General features: G+C 48.1%; 1 protein-coding gene across 2 annotated transcripts in view; it reads left to right on the top strand.

The window, feature by feature from the left end:
- The window catches only part of ABHD12 (abhydrolase domain containing 12, lysophospholipase), a 90333-nt gene that overhangs the window by 5317 nt on the left and 60176 nt on the right, over positions 1 to 24840 (top strand). The window contains exon 1 of one of the 2 annotated variants that reach the window (XM_089307395.1): positions 19582 to 19699. The exons of the other annotated variant lie outside the window; for it this stretch is intronic. Within the exon in view, the coding sequence (XP_089163521.1) occupies positions 19698 to 19699 (2 nt within the window). The 5' untranslated portion in view covers positions 19582 to 19697. Of the gene's footprint in view, positions 1 to 19581; positions 19700 to 24840 lie in introns of those variants that run through there. 2 annotated transcript variants of the gene reach the window in all.

Below are 24840 nucleotides of genomic sequence, written 5' to 3'. Positions count from 1 at the left end.
TTAAGTTTTCTATTTCTCCACTTTAGCCAATTTAAATATTTTGAAAAGATTGGTTTCTTTAAAAATTGGTAGAATTCCTCTGTGTAACTGCCTGAGCCTGGTGCTTTTTGAGAATACAACACTAGATAAGTATTACAGTATCTTCTAGGTCATTGACATGTTTACATTTGCTGTCTCTTTCTGTGTTCAGTTTTAGTGACTTAGAAAATCATCCATTTAATTGAGCTCTTCTCCTCCGTAGGGCTGTTTCCCTAGTCTTGTTCCCTAGTTTACATACTTAGGCTTTTTTTCCCCTTTTTCTTGATTCAGGCTAGTGAATGACACGTCTGATACGTATACTGAAATGTGAAATATAATTCACACATGTGTCCCCCAAAAGAATATATCTATGTTTGTTCTGGGAGAGGGGGATTCACAGCTGTGAAGTAGAGAGAACCTGCTCTGTTGGAAGGGACAGCAGCCCCTCGCCTGTCCTCTGGCTGCCCCTCAGGAGTGTGGTCCCTGAGCGGCCAGGGACAGCAGCCCCTCGCCTGTCCTCTGCTGCCCCTCAGGAGTGTGGCCCCTGAGCAGCCAGATCTTCCAGTCCTTCCAGAGAAGACTGGCTGGGTTTGTTTGTTCCTTTGGGTTTTTTTGGGCTTTGGGTGTGATGTCACCAACATTTTTTTCTTTTTAACTCCTGAAGCTGATTCAGAGGAAAATATTTTTGGAGGTCAAAAGAAACCAAAACATGGTTTTTTGTTTTGTGTTTTAAATTTCTTGGCTGAAAGGTAATTTTTGAAAAACATTTATTTATTTTTCATTCATTCATTCATTTAAAAGAACTACAGAGAGAGGGAAAGAGAGAGTTCTTCCATCTGCTTTTTCACTACTCAAATGGTCACAATGGCCGGGGCTGGGCCAGGCTGAAGCCAGGAGCAATCACCCAGGTGTCCCACGTGGGTGCAGGGGCCCAAGCACTTGGGCCATTGTCTGCTGCTTTTCCGGACCATTAGCAGGGAGCTGAATCGGAAGTGGAGCAGCCGAGACTCGAATCGGCACCCATGTGGGATGCTGGTCTCACAGGCAGCAGCTTAACCCACTGTGCCACAGCGACTGCCCCATGAAAGGTCATTTTTAATGGTGACTGTTTATCAGATTAGCACATCAACCCTGGACTCCCTGGGAAGAAGAGCTGCCTTGCACGTTGTCTGCTGGACAAGTGAGGCCTTGAAGGGCCTTTCTTCTTCCATTCAGCGGCCCTGGATTTCTCGGGAGTGTGCACTGAAGGCATGAACGGTGTAACATGGACCCTGAGAAGATGGGCGTGAGCGTACAGCGTCTGTGTAGTCAGCTGGCTTGACCCTTGCTCTCCCACCCACAGGCCAGGTCTACAGGATCTGCAGAGATCAGTGAGCCACTTGGGGAGGGTTCAAGGCCAGATTCTTCTCCCATGCCGATACCAAAGAGCATGGTCATCACTCCCAGCTCTTCCTTGACCCAGAGAAGGGGCTTCATCCAAGCTGCCAGCAGGTTAACATCTGTCTCCTCCGCCCTCTGAGCCTCCCTGCCTGGCATCCGTCTCTGAGCTGGCTTTTGTGAAGTCTGCTTTGCCTCTTTTCCCCCTCCTCCCCATCCCAAGGACAGTGTGTGCCAAGCCGGCGACAAGGCAGGGGCTGGGCTCTGCTTGTGGCATCCTTGCTGCGCCCTGCTCCCTGCTGGGTCTGCCTCCTTCCACTGGTGGCCACACTCCAGCCAGGAGCCTGGAACACCAGGGCTTGATCTTCCAGTGTGTCTTGGGTTTGTTCAGCCTTTGTGTCCTGTATCTCTGCTTGGTTCAAAGTTCCTTCCTGCCAGTGCACACCCTCCCTTCTCAAGGGAGTAGCCTGCCTTTTATGGTGACTAACAGGTCTAACCTGTGGGGAATATCTTTGGGCAGACTCAGAGCTCTGAGACACTCATGGAAACAACTTTGGAAAGAGGCATGAAGATGGTCACCTTGTCAGGTGTGTGCTGACAGCAATGAGGACAGGACCCTGTTCCAGACTCTAGCTTCTCCTTCTCTTCCTTGTAGAGCACTTTGCCTTCCAAAATGAAATCTGCAGGAGAAATGTGTGATACAGCCTTGAAAGCTGACAGACCAAGTCAGTGCTCTTCACAGGGAGCTGATGCCACACAACTTGGGCGTCAACAGGTTTGTGCCTGGTCAGAGAGCTCCTTGGGCATGGAGAGTGGGTGAGCCACTTCCCCTTGCCTCATCCTATACCGAGGGCCAGCTTCCAGAGCATCCAATACCTGGGACACCCAGACTGAAGTGTCCCATTATCAGAAGGAGTGCTCGTTTAGGCTTGGTCCCCATTCTAGCGCAATCCAATATTTCTACCATGATTTGATGTTTTTAAACGAAAGCTGAAATGGAGAATTAGTTCTCAAGTGGGCATTTTCAGGTTCTGTGGCTTGGGGAAGCTGCTTAACTCTGAAGTGCGTTGTTTCGTCTGTGAAGTGGGATCAGAATTGATTCCCCAGGTGTGGGGATAATTCTCTCAGCCATATCTTCTGATGTGACCATCTCATTGTCATCACTCATGACTGAGGGCTTTGAGCAAGCTCTGTTAGCTCCTCCTTCCCTGTTTTGCCTCAGAGATACTTTGTTCCGGCTCCTCAACCAGTTGGTGTGTTTCTGTAGGTATGACCAACATCTGTTGGTATTAGAGCATGTTTTTTTGTTTGTTTGTTTGTTTTGACAGGCAGAGTGGACAGTGAGAGAGAGAGAGACAGAGAGAAAGGTCTTCCTTTCGCTGTTGGTTCACCCTCCAATGGCCGCCACGGCTGGTGCGCTGCGGCTGGCGCACCGCGCTGATCCGAAGGCAGGAGCCACGTTTTCTCCTGGTCTCCCATGGGGTACAGGGCCCAAGCACTTGGGCCATCCTCCACTGCACTCCCGGGCCACAGCAGAGAGCTGGCCTGGAAGAGGGGCAACTGGGAAAGAATCCGGCACCCCGACCGGGACTAGAACCTGGTGTGCCAGCGCCGCTAGGTGGAGGGTTAGCCTATTGAGCCGCGGCGCTGGCCTAGAGCATGTTTAATAGTATTGCTTGGTCATTTTTTTCCCAACGAAGTTTGGAAGCCCGTATGTGCCCTAATACTTGTGAATACTGGGGCCACAGCAGGAAATGCAGACCATATTCTTGTGGACTTTACATACTGGTTGGACTTTACATGCTGTCAAGTAATATGTGACATGTCGGGTACTCAGCACGAACGAGAAAAGCAGAGATGGTGAGGGGGTTGCTGTGGACAAGACAGCATGGCGGTCTGTGTGCGGTTGGGGCGGGCAAGAGGCCTTTCTGACAAGGGGACATTTGCTGCTTTAGAGTAGGGAATAGCATGCTGTGATGGATGTGCTATCTTGTGACTCTCTCTGGCACCCACAGACTGGAGGGAAAGTGGTGTGGGGAGACCACACAAGAGATGTGGTCATCATCCAGGTTAGAGATGATGGGGGGGGGGGGGGTGGACCAGGCAGTAGCCATGGAGGTGAGGAGTGTGGAATTCTGGATATGTTTTGAAGGAACTGTCAACAGAATTTGCTGTGGACTAGATGTAGGAATGTGAAAGAGAAAGCCAGATACAATTCACAAGACTTTTTTTTTTTTTTTTTTTTGTCTGAGCAGCTAGGAGAATGGAGTTGCCATGTGCTGAGAAGGGGGTGTCCTAGTCCATTTTCTGCGCTGTCACAGAATCACAGAATGCCACAGACTGGATGGTTACAAACAATATAAGTTTATTTGGCTCACAGTTCTGAAGGCTGGAAAGCCCCAAGACTGATGAGGCTTATGGCTGGTGAGGCCTTTGTGCTATGCTGTAACTTGGGGGAAGGCACCAGGTGGCTAGAGAGCACAGGTGGGAGCAAGAGTACACACAGCAGGGTTACAGTGGTTGTAGCACAGCCACTACCGGGATAAATGACCCACCCCACTGATAGTGGCATGAATCCGTCCCAGAGGGTGGAGCCCTTGTGACCTAATCACCCCTGGAAGATCTCACCTCCTGATTCTCACTATAGTGGCCTTTAAATGTCAAGGTGAGTTTCAGAGAGGGGCATTGAAACCAAAGCATTCCACCCTATTCCTGGAAGTCTTCACTCCCAAGTCCAGATTCTCATCAGAATCAGATATAGGTGAGACTCAAAGAACAATTCATTCTGGCTGGCGCTGTGGCTCACTTGGCTAGTTGTCCGCCTGTGGTGCCGGCACCCTGGGTTCTAGTCCCGGTTGGGGTGCTGGATTCTGTCCCGGTTACTCCTCTTCCAGTTCAGCTCTCTGCTGTGGCCCGGGATTGCAGTGGAGGATGGCCCAAGTGCTTGGGCCCTGCACCCGCGTGGGAGACCAGGAGGAAGCACCTGGTTCCTGGCTTCAGATTGGCGCAGCGCGCCGGCTGTAGTGGCCATTTGGGGAGTGAACCAATGGAAGGAAGACCTTTCTCTCTTTCTCTCACTGTCTCACTTTACCTGTCAAAAAATATAAAATAAAGAACAATTCATTCTGAGGCAAATTTCCTCCAGCTGAGTCTCTCTGAAATCAAAAGGAGGTTATCTGTTTCCAAAATACAATGGTAGTACATCCACAGGACAGACCATTCCAAAGGGGAGACACAGGCAAGAAGAAAAAGAGTAACCCAGATAAGCAAGTCCGAAACCCACCAGTGAAAATGACGTGAAATCTTAAAGCTAATGAATAAATCCCTTGACAGCGCCTCCATGTTCTAGGCACACTGGTGCAGGAGTTGGGCTCCCAGGGTTCCAGGCAGCTCTGCCCCTGTGGCTCTGGGGGTTCAGCAGTTCTCCTGGGCTGAAGTCCTACCCCTGTAGCTCTCCTGGTAACCTTACAGTTCTGGGGTCTTGAGGGTAGCCTTGCCCCTGCAGCTCCACCACACATTGCCCAGTGGAGACTCTCTGACAGCTCCCAGCCTGGGACCGCTGGCTGCCTGTCATATCTTCTGAAATCTAGGTGGAAAAGCCTGCCCTTACACCTCTAGCATCTTTGTTTCATAAAGCCCTAGGGCTTAGACACAATCCCGCTCAGCTGAGGTCTTTGCTACTTTATAACAAGGACTGCTTTCCTCCATTTTCCACTACCTTGTTGCTCTATTCTGTCTGAGACTTTGAAAGAGTGGCTTTTATTACCATCCCTTCTGCTAGGATTCTGGTCGTGACTATGTAATCTCTGGGAAATTCCAGACTTTCCCCACAGCCCTCCTCTTCTGAGCCCTCCCTAGGGTTGCCCTTAATTCTCCATTCATGGTAATACAGATTTATTCTAGCCTGCTCCCCCAAATTCTCCCATCCCTCCATGCATTGCACAGTACCAAAGCCACTTCCACATTTTCAGGTATTTTTTGTAGCAACAGCCCCACTTCTCAGTACCAGTTTTCTGTCCTCATCCATGTTCTGTTGCTCTGACAGAATATCCCACACTGGTTAGGTTGTAAATAATGGAAGTTTATTTGGCTGGAAAGTTCTGGAGGCTGGAAAGATCCAGATAGGGACCACATCTGGTGAGGGCTTTTGTGCCATATCATAGGCTGGCAGAAGGCACTGTCCAACAAGTAGCAGAGCTCACCAGCCCACTTCAGAAACAGTGTGAGTGTGAAGCCACCTCTTAAAGGTCCACTTTCCAATACTACTGAAGTAACCATTAAATGTCAACATGAGGGGCCAGCGCTGTGGCCTAGCGGGTAAAGCCCGCCACCTGCAGTGCCAGCATCCCATATGGGCGCTGGTTCTAGTCCTGGCTGCTCCACTTCCAATCCAGCTCTCCGCTATGGCCTGGGAAAGCAGTAGATGATGACCGAAGTCCTTGGGCCCCTGCATTCGCATGGGAGACCTGGAGGAAGCTCCTAACTCCCAGCTTTGGATCGGCTCAGCTCTGGCTGTTGCAGCCATCTGGGGAGTAAACAGGTGGATGAAAGACATCTTTCTTTCTCTCTCTCTCTCTCTCTCTCTCTCTCTCTCTCTCTCTCTCTCTCTGCCTGCCTCTGCCTCTCTGTAACTCTGCCTTTCAGATAAATAAATATCTTTTTTATGATTTTATTTATTTGAGAATTAGAGTTAACAGAGAGAGAGACAGAGAGAAAGGTCTTCTTTCCCTTGGTTCACTCCCTAGATGGCTGCAACAGCTAGAGCTGCGCCGATCCAAAGCTAGGAGCCAGGTGCTTCTTTCTGGTCTCTCATGCGGATGCAGGGTCCCAAGCACTTGGGCCATCTTCCACTGCCTTCCCAGGCCATAGCAGAGAGCTGGATTGGAAGAAGGGCAGCCAGGACTAGAACTGGCGCCCATATGAGATGCTGGCGCTGCAGGCCGAGGATTAACCTGCACCACAGTGCCAGTCCCAGTAAATAAATCCTAAAAAAAAGTCACGATTAGCTTTGGAGAGTACAGTCAAGCCATAGCAAGGACGACTGTAGAATGAGCATGTGCCTTGGAAAGCGCAGTCATATCTCGCTTTGGACGTTCTGAGGTGCCTGTGAGGCATCCAAGTGGAGTCAGGAGTTCGGGGGTTGATTAGGGCCCGTGTCTGACCACAGCTTCCTGCCAGTGGTGCTAGATCCACACGGTAGACTGAGATAGCCCAGCAAGTGAGTCAAGGCAGAAGAGGGGTCAGAGGTCTGGGCCTGGGACCTCTGTGGGGGATGAGGAGCCTCTGGCTCACGACATGTGGCAGGAGTGTGGGCTGCGGGTCAGGAGAGCTGGGGAAACTGTGAAGGCAGTCTCAGGAGGAAAGCCCATTGTGGAAGAAGACACGATCTGTGAGCGGGCTTGGTGATGCAGGCTTGGAGCTGGTAAGAGTGTCTAATTGGGTGGTGGGGGCGAGATCCTGATGGAGTGGGCTCAAGGGAGAAGCGAAGAGAAAGGTAGTTTTTGTTTATTTTTAGAGGTTTATTTGGGGGCCGCCACTGTGGCGTAGAGGTAAAGCCACCACCTGTAGTACCGGCATCCCATTAGGGCACCGGTTCGAGTTCCGGCTGCTTCAATTCCCATCCAGCTTTGCTATGGCCTGGGAAAGCAGCTGAAGATGGCCCAAGTCCTTGGATAGCTGCACCTGCATGAGAGACCCAGAAGAAGCTCCTGACTTTGGGTCTGCTGAGCTCCAGACATTGTGGCCATTTGGGGAATGAACCAACGGACGGATAGCACCTCCCCCACCTCTGCCTCTTTGTAGCTCTGCCTTTCAAATAAAAAAAATTAATTAAAAAAAAGATTTATTTGGAAAGGCAGAGTTACAGAGAGGGAGAGACAGAGATCTTCCGTCTGCTGGTTCACTCCCCAGGTGGTTGTAACAGCCAGGGCTGGGCCAGGCCGAAGCCAGGAGCTTCATCCAGGTCCACCACGTGGGTTTTCTGACCAGTGCTGTTGGTGTGCTCTTGGGAATAATCCAGGAGACAGGGAAAGACTGGCAGTGGGTGTGAGAAGGAACAGGACTCCTGCCCCCAAGACCAAGCAGACAGTAGGGCGGGCAAGGGATGCAGTGAAAGGTGTGGGGAGGTTTGTGTGGCTGGAGATATGTGGGAGTTCCCTTTGGGTTCCTTCTGCTTTCCTGGGAAATAAGCAGCACGCTGTCCGCTGAGAAGGAGGAAGGAAGAGATGGCACTCGGGACCTCTCCCGTTCAGCTCCCCAGTCTGTCGGCCCTTGTCAGACTTGCTGCATTCTCATTAACAGCAGGGGTATAGCAGGGACTCCTCTTTCTAAATCGTAATGGTTTAAGAATGGATGGCAAAGGTGGTTTCTCTGAGAGACCACGTCAGCCGTGACTTGAAGCGCTGGCCTGGCTTGTCTGCCTTGCACACACCGCAGTGTGGAGGGGCTCCGAGTGAGGCGTAGGTGGAGGTGGAAGGAAGGCCCACAGGAGCTGAGGAAAGGTCAGGTGATTAGCTGGGACCTACACAGAACTCCTACCTCAGAGTTCCTTCAGCAACTGCCAAGTGTGGTAGTGGTTAAATAGAATTGGTCCTGAGATGGTCCTCGTGGGCTCAGCCATCGTCATCCTGGGTACCTGTTTACCTTGTATGGGGATGCCTAAGAAGGTGACAGGAGATGCCAGCAGATGTGTGTCACGGGGAGAGTTTGGGCTGTCTGTGAAGGAAGACTAGCAAATCCAAGAGTGCTAGAATTCAGGTTTATTCTTTTAAAAAAAAAGTTTATGTATTTATTTGTAAGGCAGCGAGAGAGAGAGGTCTTTCATCCACTGGTTTACTCCCCAAATGACCACAACAGCTGGAGCTGGACCAATCTAAAGTCAGGAGCCAGGAGCTTCTTCCAGGTCTCCAATGCGGGTGCAGGGGCCCAAGGACCTGGGCCATCTTCTACTGCTTTCCCAGCCCATAGCAGAGAGCTGGACCGGAAGTGGAGCAGCGGGGACTCGAATCCGTGCTCATATGGGATGCCAGGCCTGCAAGCAACAGCTTTACCCACTACACCAGAGTGCCAGCCCCAGGTTTATTCTTGAAGGTTGAAAGAAGTGGCCCTGACACTTTAAAATAGAGAAAAGAAAGTTCAAATTGTCTTCACTGCTTGTCAGATTAGTGGTATCTCCTGCAAGGTTAGGATACATTGGCTGAACTATCCTATTATGATAGGAAGGCAAGAATAGTTGAGGATCAGAGCCAGCCACTTTGGTCAATAGTTCAGGTTCCTGGAGGAAATAGGCTTTTGACTTTGAAGAGTTTTCTTCTCCTAATAATGCATACAACATCCTTGGCCTGTGCCATACCTGGTCCTGAGATATCCCATTGCTCCTGCCTGGGGATGGCCACACCAGTGTCAGATGCCCTTTGGTTATTTTGTTTTTTAAAGACTTATTTATTTATTGGAAGGGCAGAGTTAGTGAGAGAGAAAGAGATCTTTCATTTGCTGGTTCATTCCTTAAATGGCCCACTTCAGCAGGGGCTAGGCCAATCAGTGCCAGGAGTCTCATCTGGGTCTCCCACATAGGGAACAAGGTCCCAAGGCCTTGAACCATCTTCTGTTGCTTTCCAAGGTGCATCAGCAAGGTGCTGGATCAGAAATGGAGCAGCTGGGACCTGCACCAACACATGTATGGGATGCAGGCACTGCAGATGGCTGCTTAACCCGCTGTGCCACAGTGCCAGCTCCTCCCCTTTGGTTATCTTATTGAGTAGTCACTGTGCTTTGTGAGATGCCATGAAGGCACTGAGGTTGTAAAGATGCCTGAAGATAGTGTCTGTGCCCAGGGAGTTGGGTTTGTCTGTTTTCATGTGTGGCAGATATCAGATCTTGCACCAAGATAGTTTTTTTTTTTTTTTTAAGGATGTAATTTATTTATTATTTTAAAGGCAGTTACAAAGAGAGAGGAAGAGATAGAGCGAAGATGTCTTCCACCTGCTGGTTCATTCCCGATTGGCCGCAATGGCCAGGGTTGGGCCAGACCAAAGCCAGGAGCCAAGAGCCAAGAGCTTATTCAGGGTCTCCGATGTGGGTGCAGGGGCCCAAGCACTTGGGCCATCCTTCATTGCTTTCCCAGGCACATTAGCAGGAGCTGGATCGTGTCTTATTTTATTTTTTATTTATTTTTTTGATAGGCAGAGTTAGACAGTGAGAGAGACAGAGAAAAAGGTCTTCCTTCCATTGGTTCAACCCCCAAGTGGCCGCTACAGCCAGTGTGTTGTGGCTGGCGCGCTGCGCCAATTCGAAGCCAGGAGCCAGGTGCTTCCTCCTTGTCTCCCATGTGGGTGTAGGGCCCAAGGACCTGGGCCATCCTCCACTGTACTCCCTGGCCACAGCAGAAAGCTGGACTAGAAGAGGAGCAACCAGGACAGAACCAGTGCCCAAGGCGGTGTCTTAACCTTCTGTGCTACAATGCTGCCCCCCTCTACCCCCTACCCTGAGGTCTTGGTGATGGCCATGGTAGAGAGAAGATAGAGGGGTAACTGGAGACAGTTCATCAGCTTTACATTCTCCCTTTCTTAATGACTCCTTTGTTGCTCTGACATTTTTATCTGCCGATTTATCTTCAGGGTGTACTGTCTTTTAGCCCCTCACTTCATTGATGTGATGCAGTGCAGAATGCCAGCTGGACTGTGGAGAGGTAGAAAAAAAAGAGATTCTCACAGCCTGGGGACACAGGACACTTTGACACAGCACATCATGGCAGAATCGATGGGAAAGGAAAGAAGACGGTCATTGTAGGACATGTGATACTTGCCTTAGGGTTCCAGGAGGAAGGAACTGTTGCAGCAGCGCAGGCCAGCTGGGAGCCTGCCAGGGCCAGCCCAGGGCCTCAAGAGAAAACTGAAGGAGCTTCTGCAGGGCCTGGGGAGGGAGCCCCAGGTGTCAGTCTCCCGGGAGATGGCCATCACTATGGTGAAAGGCAGCCTTGGCGGAACCATCTCTTTTACTCTGTTCCTCTCTCAATTAATAAAGAGTTCTTAATAAAAATTTAGAACAGAGAAAGATGCCAGGCAGTTGCCTCTCACAGCGTGGCACGTTTCCAGAGTACCGTGTGCGTGTACTCATACCAAAGGCTGGTGGATGCTGATAAAACATTGCATGAGAGTGGGACAATCTCGGTTCTTGCAGTGCTTACATTTTCTTAAAGGAGAAACAGCAAAGAAGAAAAAGTAGCACATAAATATGCATAAAGTTTCAGTGGGGTGGGAAAGAGCTGTAAAGGAAAAGCTAGGTGGGCAATGGTGTGGTGTGTAAAGCTCCTGAAACCGAGTGGTAAGACGTGTTTGTTTCTTTGAGGAAAGTGAGATCCTCTCAGCTGTTCAGCTCTGCTGACAAAGCCCTCATGTTTTTTTTTTTTTAATTTTGGGGGGGACAAAGGGATATTTATGAATTGCTCTTATGTGCTTTATGAACGCCTTACAGTTTTCAGTTTTGTAGAGTGAAGCGACTCCTGATACTGTGTTCCAGTAAGATTCTGAAGATTTAATATTAAAATCTGCACCTAACAACTAAGAAAAGTTTCTGCTAACGCACTGGGAAAGCACAGGGAGATGGCCCACATTCTTGGGTACCCGTACCCACGTGAGAGACCTAAAAGAAGCTCCTGGCTCTTGGCTTCATTGTGGTTTAGGCCTGGTCCTTGGGACCATTTGGGGAGTGAACCAGTGGATGAAAGATCTCTCTCTGTCTCTCTCTATCCTTCTCTTTCGGTATTTGCCTTTCAAATAAATAAATAAATCTTTTAAAAAATAAGAAAAGTTTAATGTAGCTCTTAGGGAGTGAGTCTTGGCTTTCTTCTTCTGTTGCTTCTTAGGGAATATAATGGAAAGAAATGGTAAAGCACTTTTCCTCAACAATTTTGTTGGAGCAATTGCTGAAAACCAACAGTGAACACATTTTCACAGAAATCTAGAACTTGCACTTCTGACCCAAATGAAGCAGCAATGGAATTCTCCCTGAAATAGGCAAAACAGCCGCAACAAAAACTGACAAAACACGGGACACAGAGGTTACCACGATACTTGGCCCAAGGCAGCAAGGGACTGTGATCTCCATAGCCGCCCCAGCTGACCGCCTTGAGGGAGGGACGCCAAGGGGGCGGGGCTTGGGGGGCTCCCTGAGCTGTGGATCTGGAGTCCACAGGACAGACTACCAGGGACCCTGATGAGCGTGCATGTGAGGAAGCTGGGTGAGGCTGAGGAGTGAGCTGCCCAGGAAGATCAGAGGGGAAAGGCACCCTGTTCCTTACGGCAGGACCGTAATCCACGGGACGCTGGGTAGAACACACAGGAACGTCATGCTTGAGTAGTGGGAGATAAGTAGTCCCAGATCTATCTAAGTACTCGTAAAGGCAAGATCAGAAGAGTCAGACTGTTGCCAACCAGCTGTGTCCTGGAGCAAGGCTCAATAATAGTAATAGGAATATAAAAACATTCAGCCCCCAACAAAGATTCACAGGGCGCGGTATCCAGTGAGTGACATAACTTGTGCTTGTTGCTGTCAACAAGCAACACAGACTGGATGACTTCAATGACAGAAACTTGTTCTATCAATTCTGGAGGACTGACGTCCGAAATCAAGGTGTGGGCAGTGCTGGTTTCTTCTGAGACGTTTCACTTCGCTTGTAGGTAACCAGCTTCTCTCTGGGTCTTCTCGTGGCCTTGCCTCTGTGTGTGTCTGTTTCCTATTCCTTCCAATAAGGATTCATCATATGGATGAAGGACCACCCTAATCACTGCAAGCACCTCCTTGGCAGTGACATTCTGAGGTACTGGGGCTTAGGTCTTTGCCGTACAGATGGGAGTACAATCCTGCCCATAGCACCAGACCTGCAGAGGATAGGAGAACACGATAATGTGGAGAATAATAACTCAGTGGAAACCCACCCGGAACTGACACTTATTGTTAGTAGAGGACATTAAAGCAGTTACTATCACTGCATCCCATATGTTCAAGGAGCTTGTTAGAATCATGGAAGATGAGATCAGTGTTGTGGCACAGAGGGTTAAGCCGTTGGTTTCAATGCCGACTTCCCATATGGGAGTTCTGGTTCAAGTCCCAGCTGCCCCACTTGCAATCCAGCTCCCTGCTAATGTGCCTGGAAGGGTAGCAGGTGATGGCCCAGGTATTTGCACCCTTGCTACCCATGTTGGGGGATCCTTTTGAAGCTCCTGGCTTCAGCCTGGCCTGAACCTGGCTGTAGTGGCCATTTGAGGAGTGAACCACTATATGAAAGGTATCTTTATTTTCTCCCCTCACGCCACAAGCCATCTCTTTCTCTGTCTCTGTCACTCTGCCTTGCCTTTCAAATACATAAATCTTTTTTAAAAAGAGTCATGGAAGACATGAAAATTGCCCAGATTGACTTTTTTTTTCTTTTTTTTAAAGATTTTATTTTTTATTTGAAAGAGTTAGAGAGAGAGGTGGAGACAGAGAGGTCTTCCATCAGCTGGTTCACTCCCCAGATGGCTGCAATGGCTGGAGGTGCGCCTATCCGAAGGCAGGAGCCGGGTGCTTCTTCCAGGTCTTCCACGTGGGTGCAGGGACCTGAGGACCTGGGCCATCTTCCACTGCTATCCCAGGCTGTAGCAGAGAGCTGGATCGGAAGAGGAGCAGCCAGGACTAGAACTGGCACCCATATGGGATGCTGGCACTTCAGGCCAGGGCTTTAGCCCACTGCGCCACAGTGCTGGCTCCTGACTTTTTCAATGTATATATATATTTTAAAGATTTTATTTATTTATTTGAGAGGTAGTTACAGACAGAGGAAGAGACAGAAAGAAAGGTCTTCCATAGGCTGGTTCACTCCCCAAATGACTGTAATGCCTGGAGCTTCCTCCAGGTCTCCCACACTGGTGTAGGTTCCCTAGCACTGGGGCCATCTTTCACTGCTTTCCCAGGCCATTAGCAGTGAGCTGGATCAGAAGTGGAGCAGCTAGGACTCGAACTGGCGCCCATATGGGATGCCGGCACTGCAGGCGGTGGCTTTACCTGCTACACCACAGTGTCAGCCCACCAGATTGACTTTCTAAAGATGAAAGCTGGCCGGCGCCGTGGCGCACTAGGCTAATCCTCCGCCTTGTGGCGCTGGCACACCGGGTTCTAGTCCCGGTCGGGGCGCTGGATTCTGTCCCGGTTGCTCCTCTTCCAGTCCAGCTCTCTGCTGTGGCCAGGGAGTGCAGTGGAGGATGGCCCAAGTGCTTGGGCCCTGCACACCCTGGAGACCAGGAAAAGCACCTGGCTCCTGCCATCGGATCAGCGCGGTGTGCCAGCCGCAGCGCGCCAGCTGTGGCAGCCATTGGAGGGTGAACCAACGGCAAAGGAAGACCTTTCTGTCTGTCTCTCTCTCTCACTGTCCACTCTGCCTGTCAAAAAAAAAAAAAAAAAAAAAAAGAAAGCTAAAATATGTGAGGTGAAAGATACACTGAAGGTGTTTGATGACATATCACTGAAGGAGAAAAGATTCAATTATCCAACATAAAACAGAAAAAAAAAAAAAAACCACAAACATGAAGCTGTGGACACTTCAAGCCACCTGTTGTGTGGGTAATTCCAATCTCCAAAGAGAGGAAGAAACTTTCCAAGCTTGATAAACCCGGAAACTGAACTCACTACCAAGAAGGTCAGCCAATCCCCCGCACAGTGGATGTGACTGGGTTCCCCTGGGACCCTTCATGAACAAATCACCCAAATCCAGTGGCAAAGAGAAAAAAGCTTTAAAAACAACCAGAGGGGAAAAAAGTATCTAGGTATCTAGGAACAAAGATTTTCTGATAAGAAGCAACTCAAAACACGCAAGAGAGAAGACCTCTTTAAAGTACTGTTTTAGATTTTGAGGTCGTTAGCCTTAGAAAAGCTACTCAGGTGGGAAGGTGTTACTTTGTTGTTCAGTTTGGGGACTCACAGTCCAAGATTGGGTGGCCCTGGTGATCTGGTATCATGAGGACGATGGAACACGTGCCGGGGAGGACCATATGGTGAGCCAGGGAGCAGACACACTCTGCTCATAAAAGGAGCCCTCTGCAGAGAGCCACCTTCCAAGAGCCAGCCCCAGTGACCTAACGACCTCCACCAGCATCCCCTTCCCTGTGCCGTCTCCACCTGTGAACATGAATCCATTAACTGTTAGCATACAATTTGGGGGGGTTAAAGATTTACTTATTTATTTAGAGTGCCAATTGTTAAATCAACAACGGGAGTCACTGGGTACATGCTGCCCACGTAGGATCTCTGTCCTTAATGTGTTTTACTATGAAACTAAAAAACAACACTACTAGTCGAACAGTACCCTATACCTTGTGCGGTTGTGTGAGTGCAGCCTGTTGAAATCCTTTCTTAGTATATACTAAGTTGATCTTCAGTATATGAAGGTAATTGAAAATGAAACTTGATGAAGGGCAGGATGGGAGAGGGAGTGGGAGAGGGGAGGGCCACGGGAGGGAGGGAGGTTGGGGGGGAAGCCACAACAATACAAAAGTTGCACTTTGTAAGTTCACATTTATTAAATAAATAAAAAAAAGACTATATAACAAACAAAAAAAGAAAACAAAAAAAAGAACTTAATACTTTACCCTTTTAGTATTTTTTTTTATGTTCTACTTAAAACTATTGGTTGAACTCTGTAATTAATACACAGTTACTCTTAGGTGTTTAATTAATGCTATAACTAGTGCTCAAATAGTATTTTACACTTTGTGTTTCTGTGTGGGTGCAAACTGGAAATCTTTACTTTATATGCTAAATTGATCTTCTGTATATAAAGAGAATTGAAAATTAATCTTGATGTGAATGGAAGGGGAGAGGGAGTGGGAAAGGGGAGCGTTGTGGGTGGGAGGGAAGTTATGGGGGGGGGTAGTTATTGTAATCCAAAAGCTGTACTTCGGAAATTTATGTTCATTAAAAAATAAATACATAAATCTTTAAAAAAAGATTTATGTATTTATTTGAGAGGTGGAGTTACAGGCAGGAGAGACAGAGAGGACTTCCATCCACTGGTTCACTCCCCAAACGGCCACAGCAGCCAGAAGCGGGCTGATCTGGAGCCAGGAACCAGGAGCTTCTTCCCAGTTTCCCTTGATGCTGCAGGTGCAGGGGCCCAAGGACTTGGGCCATCTTCCACTGCTTTCCCAGGCCATGGCAGAGAGCTAGATGGGAAATAGAGCAGCCAGGACTTGAACCTGTACCCATATGGGATTCTGGCTCCTCAGGTAATGGTTTACCTGCTACACTATAGCACCAGCCCCTGACTTAGGGGTTTAAATGTTTGCATGTGTTTGGGGAGCCAGATCTTTTCCAAATCATAGCAAGTACAAGAGGGGAAAAAAAAGCTCTCCACCTAGAATTCTTTACCAGATAAAGGGAACTTTCCAAAGCAAAGGCAACCTTGTAAAGTTTTCAGACACAGAAAAGCTGAAAGAATCCTTCTCCAGCAAACCCAGTGTATAAGAAATGTTAAAGCTGTCCTTCAGGCAGAAGAATTATACTGGGTGAAAATCTGTAAGTGTACAAATCAGTGAAGAACACAGAAAATAATTATGTGGGCATATGTATGTTTTTTTTTAACACTTTTAAAATAAACAAAAATTGGGCCAGCGCCACGGCTTAATAGGCTAATCCTCCACCTAGCAGAACCGGCACACCGGGTTCCATTCCTGGTCAGGGCGCCGGATTCTTTTTTTTTTTTTTTTTTAATACTCCAATTTTTATTTAAAAATCTGATGCGCCAACTTAGCGTTTTCCACCAACTCGGGGAGCAGAAACCTTCACAGGTTTCACAATCTTTTGCTTAGGTGCTGCCTTTGTAGGAGCCTTAGCAGCAGCCATTGCTGTCTTTTTAGAAGCCTGCTTAGCCTTTTTGGCTTCCTTGGCAGCCCTGATAGCTTGTTCTCGTTGAGCCTTTCTAACTTCAGGTTTCTGATTTCTCTTGGCCATTATATCAGCAAGAGATAGGGTGCCGGACTCTGTCCCAGTTGCCCCTCTTCCAGGCCAGCTCTCTGCTGTGGCCAGGGAGTGCAGTGGAGGATGACCCAAGTGCTTGGGCCCTGCACCCCATGGGAGAGCAGGAGAAACACCTGGCTCCTGCCTTCGGATCAGCGCGGTGCTCCAACCGCAGCGTGCCGGCCACGGTAGCCATTGGAGGGTGAACCAACGGCAAAGGAAGACCTTTCTCTCTGTCTCTCTCTCTCACTGTCCACTCTGCCTGTCCAAAAAAAAAAAAATAATAAAAAAATAAAAAAAAGTTATTTTGGGGCTTGTAACAAATAAAGTAAAATTCATGACAACTGCAGACAGACTGGAAAGAAGAAATGCTGGTATATGCAAACTGTTATAATTCCACCCAGATACAGAATGTGATGAAGATGAATACTATGAACCATAAAGCAAACACTGACAAATACCCCACCAGAGGAGATAAAATGGAATTGTAAGTCCATGACCCGGAGCGAGTGTTTTGCCCAGCTGTTGGGATGTGGTATGGATGCCTGTGTCCCATATAGGAGTAAAGGATATAAGAGTACCTCAGAAAGCTCGTGGAAAATGGAATTTTCAAGTCTTATTTGGTACAGAATATTTTGACTGTTCTGCTTTCCATGAACTTTTTGAAGTACTCATATTCGTTGCCCTGAAATTGACCTCGTCTGGTGTTAATATAGGCCCCTCAGATACCTTCTGACTGATGTTAACATGATGTATGAGGGGTCTTGAAGTTAATATGAAAAAAGTTATTATGAAAAAGCCATCTGTGGATTTCAAAAAAAGTTTTTGCTCCAAAACAAACATGTTTTAATTCCATTTTAAAAATATTTTTTAAAGATTTATTTATTTCAGGCTGGTGCTGTGGTGTAGTGGGTAAAGCCGCCACCTACAGTGCCGGCATCCCATGTGGGTGCCAGTTCGAGTCCAGGCTATGGCCTGGGAAAGCAGTAGATGACCCAAGTCCTTGGGCCCCTGCACCCATGTGGGAGACCCAGAAGAAGCTCCTGGCTCCTGGCTTCGGATCAGCACAGCTCCAGCTGAGAGAAGAGGTCCCCCCCCCCGCCCGTGTGTGTGTGTGTGTGTGTGTGTGTGTGTGTGTCTATCTTTGCTTTTCAAGTAGAAAGAAAATAAACATTTAAACCAAAGGGAATGAACAAAGTAGTCTCAATTATATTGAACAAAAGAAGGTAGACAAAACAGGTTCTATTTATAGAAAATTGAAACTAATCTATAAAAACAGAGCTGGGAGCAGGGATGCCTGGGGTGGAGGTCAGATCGGAGTGAGCCAGGAGGGAGGCATTGAAGAGGCAGGGGATGGGACGAGGTGCATGTTCACTCTCTTGACTCTGGTGATGCAGTCAGGTGTGTGCATTCGCTGAGACCTTTGGAAGTACAAATCTTGAATGCAGGCGATTTGTCAGATAGAATTATGCAGATTATATCTCAGTAAAGTTGTTTTCAAAACAAAAAGCACAAATTTCCCCCCAGCCTTCATTCTTACCCATATTGTTGTCCCTATCCACTGAGTGGTAGAACTTCTGTTGGCTTTTCCCTTACCAGCCTTTGGAATTTTTCAAACAAATTAATTATTTGGGTCGGCGCCATGGCTTAATAGGCTAATTCTCCGCCTGCGGTGCCAGCACACCAGGTTCTAGTCCCGGTCAGGGCACCGGATTCTGACCCAGTTGCTTCTCTTCTAGTCCAGCTCTCTGCTGTGGCCCAGGATTGCAGTAGAAGATGGCCCAAGTCCTTGGGCCCTGCACCCGAATGGGAGACCAGGAGAAGCACCTGGCTCCTGGCTTCGGATCAGTGCGGTGCGCCGGCCGCAGCGGCCATTGGGGGGTGAACCAACGGCAAAGGAAGACCTTTCTCTCTGTCTCTCACTGTCCACTCTGCCTGTCAAAAAAAAAAAAATCAATTATTTGAAAAACAAGGGGCTGGTGCTGTGGCATAGTAGATTAAGCAGTTCTATGTTGCTCTACTTCCAATCCAGCTCCCTGCCAATGTGCCTGGGAACGCCTTGAAAGATGGCCCAAATTCTTGGGCCCCTGCACCCATGTGGGAGACCTGCAAGAAGCTCCTAGCTTCGGATCAGCCCAGCTCCAGCTATTGTAGCCATTTGGGGAGTGAACTAGTAGATGGAAGACCTCTCTTTCTCTGTGTGTCTCTGTCTTTAACTCTGTCTCTGAAGTAAATAAAAATAAATCTTGTGAGAGAGACAGTTCCCACTCCCCAAATGCCTTCGGTGACTGGAGTTGGGCCAGGTTGAGACAGGACACAATCCAGGACAGCCAGGTGGCAGGGATCCAAACACTTGAGCTGTCACCACTGCCTTCTAGGGTCGGCATTAGCAGGAAGCTGGAGCCAGGAATTGAACATAGGCACTCTGATCTAGGGTGTGGGCATTCTAACCAGCAGGCTAACCACTAGACTAACTACCCAATCCTCTAGAACTTTTTTTTTTTTTTTTATCATGCCAAAACACAAATCTATACCTGTTAAACAGTCTCCTATGAATTTGCCTGTTCTGGGCGCTTCATATAGATGGAATCTGATCTTATTTATCTTTTTGTGACTGGATTACCACTTGAGACACCTGCATCCCACATCAGAGTGCCCAGATACAAGTCCTGGTTCTGCTCCTAACCCCAGCTTCCTGCTGGTGTGCACCTGGGGTTGGAGCAGGTGATGGCTCTACTACTTGGGTCCCTGACATGGATGTTGGAGATCTGTGTGGAGCTGCAGGCTTCAGACTTCATCCTGGCCCAGCACCAACTTTCTTAGGCATTTAGGGAGTGAACTAGAAGTTGCAACGTCACTCTTGCTCTGTCTTTCAAAAAAAAAAAAAAAAAAAAATTAAAAGTGAAACAAACAGCGCTGCCCTAGTCCTTCTTGTATGCTTCTCTGCTTTAAGCAACAGGAAAGAGTTCTATCACAAGCTCTCACTGGATTTTTCTTTTTTTTTATTTGAAAGGCAGAGTTACAGAGAGGCAGAGGGAGAGAAAGAAGGTCTTCCATCCACTGGTTCACTCCCCAAATGGCTGCAGCTGCTAGAATAGGCCCATCTGAAGCCAGGAGCCAGAAGCTTCTTCTGGGTCTCCTACACAGGTGCAGGGGCTCAAGCACTTGAGCCATCTTTTGCTTTCCCAGGCCATTAGTGGAGAGCTAGTTTGGAAGTGGAGCAACTGGGACTCAAACCGGTGCCCATATGGGATGCCAGCACTGCTGGCGGCGGCTTTACCTGCTACACCACAGTGCCAGCTCCTCACTAGATTCTAATGTGAGTAGTGTATAGTGCTTGCTGATGCACAGGTAATGCTACCAGAAATAATTAATATGTAAGTTTCAGTTCTTTTTCAAGATTATTTGGATTCAGAGAAATCTGCACAAACGGAGTGTCTAGAATACTTTTAGCAGATGTCATAGTTTTTGTGCTGCTGTAGCAAAATGCCTGAGGCTGGGTACTTTATTTCTCACAGTTCTACAGACTGGGAAAACCAAGGCACTAGCAAGAGTGGTGGTCTAGTGAGGGCTCCTCTCTGCCCCATCGTGGTGCATACTCTGGAGGGGAGGAAGGCTGTGTTGTGAGATGGCAGAGGGCAGAAGGGCAAGTGTCTGAGCATAGCCTGAAGCCTCTTTTTTTTTTCTTTCTTTCTTTCTTTCTTTTTTTTTTTTTTTTTTTTTTTTTGACAGGCAGAGTGGACAGTGAGAGAGAGAGACAGAGAGAAAGGTCTTCCTTTGCCGTTGGTTCACCCTCCAATGGCCGCCACAGCCGGTGTGCTGCAGCCGGCGCACCATGCTGATCCGATGGCAGGAGCCAGGTGCTTCTCCTGTCTCCCATGGGGTGCAGGGCCAAGTACTCGGGCCATCCTCCACCGCACTCCCTGGCCACAGCAGAGATCTGGCCTGGAAGAGGGGCAACCAGGACAGAATCTGGCGCCCCGTCTGGGACTAGAAACTGGTGTGCCGGCGCCACAAGGCGGAGGATTAGCCTAGTGAGCTGTGGCGCAGGACCTGAAGCCTCTTCTATATGGACTTTAATCCCAGTCTCAAGGGAGGAGCCCTTAAGCCCCACCTGTTGATACAGTCGTGCAGTTAGGTGATTTTGTCATAGAGTGTTCTTGCACAAACCTTTGAGTTAGTGAGCATTGTCTTTTTTTTTTTTTAATACTTATTTAGATATACAGAGTTACAGAGAGGAGAGGCAGAGAGAGAGAGAGTCTTCCATCTGCTGGTTCACTCTCCAAATTTTCTGCAACAGCCAGAGCTGGGCCAGTCTGAATTCAGGAGCCAGGAGCTTCTTCCAGGTTTCCTACACAGGTGCAGGGCTCAAGGACCTGGGCCATCTTCCACTGCTTTCCCAGGCCATAGCAGAAAGCTGGATAGGAAGCTGGAGCAGCCGGGACTCGAACCGTTGCCCATATGGGATGCTGGCACTGCAGGTGTCAGCTTTACCTGCCTATCCCGCAGGGCCGGCTCTATGATCATTGTCTTAAGTCCCTGTTCCATGAACTTTGGAAGTACGCTTGTAGATGAGACAGTCTGCTGCACAATGAGGCTTTGTGGTTTTGATGTCCTGTGTGTGGGCTATCAGTAACCAAATGTCATTAGGCAGCACATGACTGTACTATCACATTGGCAACGCCTGGCTTTTGTAGCAGGTGTCAGTAAATTCAGCTTTATTGAATACAGTGGTGTCTCTTACTATTTGCTCATTAACAAATAACAAGGAGAAAGAAAACTAAGTGTTCTGTCTTCTAAGCAGGGTCTGTGGTAATGTCAATGGGAGGCATAGACTAGGAGATGAGATGAGGATAGCAATTCTTCCCTCGTCAAAACCCAGGACCTGCACAGCCCCAGCCTGAGCCAGGAAGAGCAGAACCCAAGACAGGACGCTAAGACAAGGTTGTCATTATGCTGGCCCTCTTTTGGGGCAGAAGTCAGAAGTCTGTCTTCTCACCTGTAACTAGGACTTCTCCCATGAACGGAAGGGAGGGGACTGGGAGCTCCCTAGTGTTTGCCTGCCACCTGTACCCGCCTGTGGGTGATGAAGAAGGTTTTGTCTGGAAGCCAGGCCCTCCTCAGGTGCTGAGCTGGACGGCAGATGGGTCCACGGTACCACTCCTGAGGATAGGTGCCTCATATACCGGCCGGGGGCCTGTGGTACTCTTGGACATTTTTACTGCATGGAAAGGAAATGAGAAATAAAAGAGCAGTGTAGAGAATCTGTCTTAAAGGTAACTTTATATGTTACATTGTCTCAAGTTGGCTGCTGACACAGTGGTCTTTTAGGGATCCTTACTTAGTAAATAAAACACTTGGTAACGTGATCATTCCCATTTATGGAAATCGCCACTAGTCCATGAAATACAAAAATCAGGGAACTAGATCCTGTGGCTTGGGAGGGGGTCGTGCAGAAAGCATGGAGGGTAGGTTGGGAGAAGCCACTTACAAAGAAAGATGAATAGGATTAAAGATAGGACCATTACGCATTTTATAACTAGAAGTTCTTGTTTTTACAAGAGTCAGACATTTCTGTGCATATGAGCCCAGGTTGTGCCTGGGGTTGTAAGGACAGACCTCAGTGAAATCTGATAGATGGCTGCCACGAGGACACCGTGGCTTTGTGCAAGTGCACCGTGCTTCTGCATGTGCAGTGTGCCAGGGGCAGAGGGACTCGGACTTGCCTCGGGGACCTTGGTGTAGCAACCCTGAGAACCACGCAACTGACTCAGTCTGTGGTCCCTGAAAAGTACGAAGGAGTGTTTGCTGACCTGTTGTTATAGGCTTATTGTATGTATTTGAAAGGCAGAGTTAGAGGGGCCAGCGCCATGGCGCAGAGGGTTAAAGCCCTGGCCTGAAGCGCCAGCGTCCCATATGGACGCCGGTTCTAGTCCTGGCTGCTCCTCTTCTGATCCAGCTCTCTACTATGGCCTGGGATGGCAGTGGAAGATGGCCCAAGTCCTTGGGCCCCTGTACCCAATACGGCCATCTGGGGAGCGGACCAGCGGATGGAAGACCTCTCTCCATGTCTCTACCTCTCTCTGTAACTCTTTCAAATAAATGAAATGAATCTTAAAAAAAAAAAAAAAAAAAAAAAAAAAAAGGAAGAGGCAGAGTTAGAAGGAGAGAGAGAGATTGATTCGCCATCTGTTTGTTCACTCCCCAAATGACTGAAATGGCCAGGACTGGACCAGGCAAAAGCCTAAAGCCTGCAGCTCTATCCAGGTCTGCCACATGGGTGACAGGGGTCTAGGCACTTGGACCTTGGATCTTCCACTGCTTTCCCTGGCACATCAGTATGGATGGAACTGTATTGGAAGTGGAACAGCCAGGACTTGAACCTGAACCTGTGCCCAGCTGGGATGCCAGTGTTACAGGCAGTGGCTTCACCCACTGTGCCACACCAGCCCCTGCTGAACTGCAGCCATATACACTTTAAAAAAGTAAAGAACCTGGAAGCTCAATATTGCCAGATAGGAAAATTAAAGGAAGGGGTCTACTGCCATCTAAAAAGAGCCCTTTATTAACAGAACATCTACATAGAGCTCCTTTAAAAATATTTATTTTATTTATTTGAAAGGCAAACTTAGAGAGAGAGAAAGAGAGATCTTCCATCCACTGGTTCACTTCCCAAATGGCTACAATGACATGGACTAGGCCAGACAAGCCAGGAGCCAGGAGCTTCTTGCAGGTCTCCCACGTGGGTGCAGGTCGTTGGGGGGGGCCTGAACAGTTAGGCCATCTTCTGCTGCTTTCCTAGGTGCATTAGCAAGGCGTGAGATCAGAAGTGAAGCAGCCGAGACTCAAACCATCACCCATGTGGGATGCCAGCATCACAGGTGGCGGCTTTACTCTCTACATCACAATTCCAGCTCTAAGGGCATAGATCTCAGTAAAAAATAAGAGAGGGAATAAGAGAGAGGAGGAAGTTTGTAACTGTAAAGCTATATAGTTCTACATACATTCCTACAGACTTACTCCTAAGGGTACAGTTTAAAATCTTGTCATGGCCTATACTCTTGCTCAGTTATCCATGGGATGTTCTCAGGGTACACTGCACAGTTAGGCCATAGATGGAGTCTCAGTAGATTTAGAAATATCATACATGGTATCTTCACCAAGCACAGCACACTGGAGTGTAGAGATCGGTGCCTGGAGTGAAACTGGAAAGCTCACAATATTGAGGAAATGAATCAGCACACTCAAATAACCAGTGGATGAAAGAAATCACAAGAACAGCTAGAAAATACTTACAAATGAACCAAACAAAACACAACATACCAAAAACTTACAGGATGCTGTGAAAGCAGTGCCACAGGGGATATAAATGCTTGAAAAATAAGAGTTCCACTCAACCTACCTTAATAAGTTAATAAGCTAGAAAACGGCCAAATTAGAGCTAACACAAGGAAAGCAATGATATAAATTAGAACAGAGATCAATGGAGTAGAGAAAAATAATAGAGAAAAATCAATAAAATTAAAAGTTTTGTTTACTGTCAACAGATTAGACAAGAAGAAAGAAAAAGGGAAAGTTCAAATTGTTAAAATAAGAAATGAAAATTACATTATTACCAACTCTACTGATACAGTAAGGATTTCAAGAGTGTACTGTGAGGCCAGCGCCGCGGCTCACTAGGCTAATCCTCCGCCTTGCGGTGCCGGCACACCAGGTTCTAGTCCCAGTTGGGGCGCCGGATTCTGTCCCGGTTGCCCCTCTCCAGGCCAGCTCTCTGCTGTGGCCAGGGAGGGCAGTGGAGGATGGCCCAAGTGCTTGGGCCCTGCACCCCATGAGAGACCAGGATAAGTACCTGGCTCCTGCCATCGGATCAGCGCGGTGCACCGGCCACAGCGCACCGGCTGCGGCGGCCATTGGAGGGTGAACCAATGGCAAAAGGAAGACCTTTCTCTCTGTCTCTCTCACTGTCCACTCTGCCTGTCAAAAATAAATAAATAAATAAATAAATAAATAAAAAGAGTATACTGTGAACTGCTGGATGCCCATAAATTGGATAACCTAAATGAAATGCACAAATTCCTAGCAACATAAAACCAGCTAAAATGTAATTGAGACCTTTGATGTGGTGCAGTGGGTTAAGCTGCTGCTTGCAATGCCAGCATCCCATATCTGAGCATTGCATTGAGCCCAATCCAGCTCCCTGCTAATGTGCTTGGGGAAATAGCAGAAGACAGCCCAAGTACTAGGGCAAATAAAAGTTTTGTGCATCAGAAGACATTATCAATCGTAAAATCAAAACTCCCCACCTTGGAGAAAATATTTGTAAATCTTATATCTGAAAAGAGATTAATAGCCTTAATGTGTAGAAAACTCATAGCAGTAAAGCCATCGCCTACAGTACCAGCATCCTATATGGTTGCCGGTTCAAATCCCAGCTACTGCACTTCCAATCCAGCTCTC

Source organism: Oryctolagus cuniculus, chromosome 11 (assembly GCF_051225735.1).
Source record: "Oryctolagus cuniculus isolate XC-2025 breed Fujian yellow rabbit chromosome 11, ASM5122573v1, whole genome shotgun sequence".
NCBI lineage: Eukaryota > Metazoa > Chordata > Mammalia > Lagomorpha > Leporidae > Oryctolagus > Oryctolagus cuniculus.
The sequence above is the reverse complement of the archived record's forward strand: the minus strand, read 5'-3'. Positions and strand labels throughout refer to the sequence as shown.